Raw genomic sequence first — 3604 nt, 5'->3', positions numbered from 1 at the left:
CCAGTAGTTGAGATGGTCACATGGCACCCCTCCATTTAGGAGGCACGGGATCAAACCTGTATGGCCAGTGGGACATGCACCATGCTTTGCCCCAACCCTGGTTTCCCTGTACAGAAAAAATACTGTCAAACCAATTTGATGAGATGATGTGTGTGGTATGCCTTCAGATGATGAACCAGAGATAGATTCCGAAGGGTGATTGACACCTGGCCTACTGGAGAAGTTGCCTCCTACTGACTCAAGGCTCAGGCCAGATCAGAGGCATTTGGAGAAGGGAGACTATAACTTATGATGTCATTTCTATATACCTTGTACAAAATGAGTAATTTTGTTTTTACTCGAAACAAACAAAGCGTGATGTGTTAGGTTTTAATGCCTGTTAAGTGGGCTTACATCTTCAGTGAAACAATTGTATTGATGGGCTATCTTGTAAGTGGGCTAAATCAAGTGATTCATTTAGGCAAAGCCTGTAAATTTCAACAAAAGGGTATGGGGCTTAATGAGTGGATACCACATTTTGGCCCATATAGGCTTAATGGGATCCTATTAGGTCAAAATATAAAGGCTCCTAGGTTATGGTTCCCAATATGTTAAATCATCTAGCCGCCCTCTTGCTCTACCCCATTAGAGTCAAGAGTTGAGAAAACCCAAGGAAGAAGGAAGATTTAACTAAGGAAAACCACAGTCGACCTACCATTGATTCATCACTCATTCCGCAAAGGTTTCTACTATTGCGATGGATACAGGTATATATGTTTAAACATCCTTGATAATTGTAGCATGATATTCTTTGGGGTGCAACATGGCTTCTTGTTCTTCGTACATGAATGAAATTGGTATGATTCTGCAAGACTAAGGATTGATTTGTTCCCCTTTATTTATTCTTACAAGTGGTATCAGAGCCATATATCATGTTCGGCTATTAGGATTATCATTTTTCTTTTTATCGATTTCTTTGTGGTTGCCTCTCGATCACTGGATACAGTCGTTCGGCTGTGTGTGCTTGTCGAACAGCCATGAAGCAAGGCTGTGTTCAATGTGGCTTCGGTTTCAGTCACAAAGACACATTGATGATTCAATGCGGTTTTGGTCATTATGATCAATGCGATTTCGATTTCAGTCAACCAAAAAAAAAAAAAGGAAGGCGCATTGATGATTCAATGCGGTTTTGGTTTCAGTCGAAGGGAGAGACGCATTAATTATTCGGTTTCGATTTTCAGTCAACCAAAAAAAAATGGAAGACGCATTGATAATTTAATGCGGTTTTGACGCAATGATTCAATGCGGTTTTGGTTTTAGTCAACAAAAAAAAAAAAAAAACATAGACGCAGTGTGATGATGATTCGATGCTATTCGGTGTTGCATCTTTGCTTGCGATGCCTCTCTGGAATCGCTTTTGCCTCTTTGGAACCCCAAAAAAAATAAAAACAACAACGATCAGTGTTGCGATGCGCCTTTGGAAATAATGATTTCGCATCAGTGATTCAATGCATCTACAGAACCGACTCAAAAAAAAAATATTTGGAATCGTGATTTGCATGCACGTAAGCAATTTGCACGTGTCAGTTCTTCTCTCCTTTGCATGGAAGTAACCTTGAACCTTTTTTTTAACTTTGTGATGCATGCGATGAATATAGTTTTGGATGAATACTTTTTTATTTTCAAATTAAATTGATTGAAGCAGCATGTTACCAAAGTAGCCTTTGCAGTGTAAAATTAATTTAATTTTTTTAACTTTGCAGTGTGTTCATTGTCCATGCGGACATTGATCGGCCCAAAGGAAGGTTGATGTTTGGCCGGGCAGTGAACACACATGCGATGATTTGAAATATGAAGATTTTGTGTGTTCATTGTTCATGTGGACATTGATCGGCCCAAAGGAAGGTTGATGTTTGGCTGGGCAGTGAACACACATGCGATGATGAATATTGATATTGTAAAGCTATTATCCATGTGAATAGTAGTCGGTCCAAAGAAAGGCTATTGTTTGATAGGATTTATTATCAATGTTTGATTGTTGCGTTGAGAGTACCATTTACAATTGATGTTTCTGTGCAAACACTAAATGTCAAGTTGTGCTAGGTATCTTGCCTTTGTAATTTATAATATTATTGATTATATGTTGTTTTTGCTTTCTGTTCAGTTTCGACAACTGCAAATAATGTTTCCACTCAAATCAGTGCCATTCCCATGCTGAATGGTACAAACTTCAAGATCTAGAAAGAGAATGTGGAAATTGTTCTCGGCTGTATGGATTTAGACCTTGCGTTTAGGATGGAGCGACCCATCCCGGCTGAGGACAATTCCAATGAGGCCAAAGTTGAGAAATGGGATCGCTCTAATCGCATGAGTCTGATGATTATGAAACGTTCCATACCGGAAGCGTTTCGGGGCTCTATTTCTGAGAGTAATAATGCTAAGGAATCCCTTGTGGTGATACAACAATATTTCGCCAAGAATGAGAAAGTGGAGACTAGCAACCTTTTAGCTACTCTAATTTCTATGAGGTACAAGGAAAAAGGAAACATAAGGGAGTACATACTCGAAATGTCGAATCTTGCGGATAAACTGAAGGCACTAAAGTTTGAGATAAATGATGATTTGCTCGTGCATTTAGTTATTATTTCTCTTCCTGCACAATTCAGTCAATTTAAGGTGAGTTATAATACTCAAAAGGAGAAATGGACTCTTAATGAGCTCATTTCTCAATGTGTGCAAGAAGAAGAAAGAATCCAAAGAGAAAAGATGGAAAGTACTCACTTAGCATCAACCTCTCAGAACAACAAAAAGAAGAGGACTAAGGATATTGCAAAAGGAACACCCATGTAGAAAAAGGCGAAGAAGCAAGGTGATGGATTTACCTGTTTTTTCTGCAAGAAAGGTGGACACGTGAAGAAAGAGTGTCCCAAATACGTCGCCTGGCGCATAAAGAAGGGTATGTTTCTTACTTTAGTTTGTTCTGAGGCTAATTTAGCTTCTGTACCTATAGACACTTGGTGGATAGATTCTGGCGCTACTACTCACATAAGTGTGTCTATGCAGGGTTGCATCTGGAGCCGACCGCCAACTGATGCTGAAAGATTCATTTATGTAGGCGATGGCAATAAAGTTCCTGTGGAAGCTGTAGGACATTTTAGATTGATTTTAAAAACTGGTTGTTATTTGAATTTAGTTGAGACATTTGTAGCTCCGTCATTTAAACGGAACTTAATTTTTATTTCCTATTTAGACAAATCTGGTTGCTTTTATGGTTTTGGAAATAACAAAGTTAGTATTTCTCTAAATTCAAATATTATTGGTATCGGTATTTTAATTGATCGTCTTTATATGTTAGAAACTATTGCTTCCCACAATGCAGTCCTGCATGCAAGTACTAAAGGTGCAAAGCGTAACTTAACCGAGAATTCTGCTTCCTTATGGCATAAGCGCTTAGACCACATCTCTAAACAGAGAATTCAGAGGTTTGTGTCGGACGGAATTCTTGATTCCCTTGATTTAACGGACTTCCAAGTCTGTATTGAGTGTATTAAGGGAAAATTGACGAACTCAAAGAAAATAGGTGCCAATAGATGTACGAAAGTCTTAGAACTGATACATATGGACA

The 3604-nt window shown here is 38.6% G+C and overlaps 1 protein-coding gene across 1 annotated transcript; it reads left to right on the top strand.

Annotated features, from left to right (window-relative positions):
• The first annotated feature begins 2250 nt into the window (after positions 1–2250).
• LOC148860919 (uncharacterized) lies at positions 2251–2829 on the top strand. The gene has a single exon (XM_088984987.1). The coding sequence runs from the start codon at positions 2251–2253 to the stop codon at positions 2827–2829; it is 579 nt and encodes a 192-aa protein (XP_088841113.1).
• Positions 2830–3604: the final 775 nt, after the last annotated feature.

The sequence above is a fragment of the Nelumbo lutea genome, chromosome 4, assembly GCF_056320005.1.
Source record: "Nelumbo lutea isolate HS-2025 chromosome 4, American lotus-T2T, whole genome shotgun sequence".
NCBI lineage: Eukaryota > Viridiplantae > Streptophyta > Magnoliopsida > Proteales > Nelumbonaceae > Nelumbo > Nelumbo lutea.
This window is presented reverse-complemented; position numbering and strand designations above follow the sequence as displayed.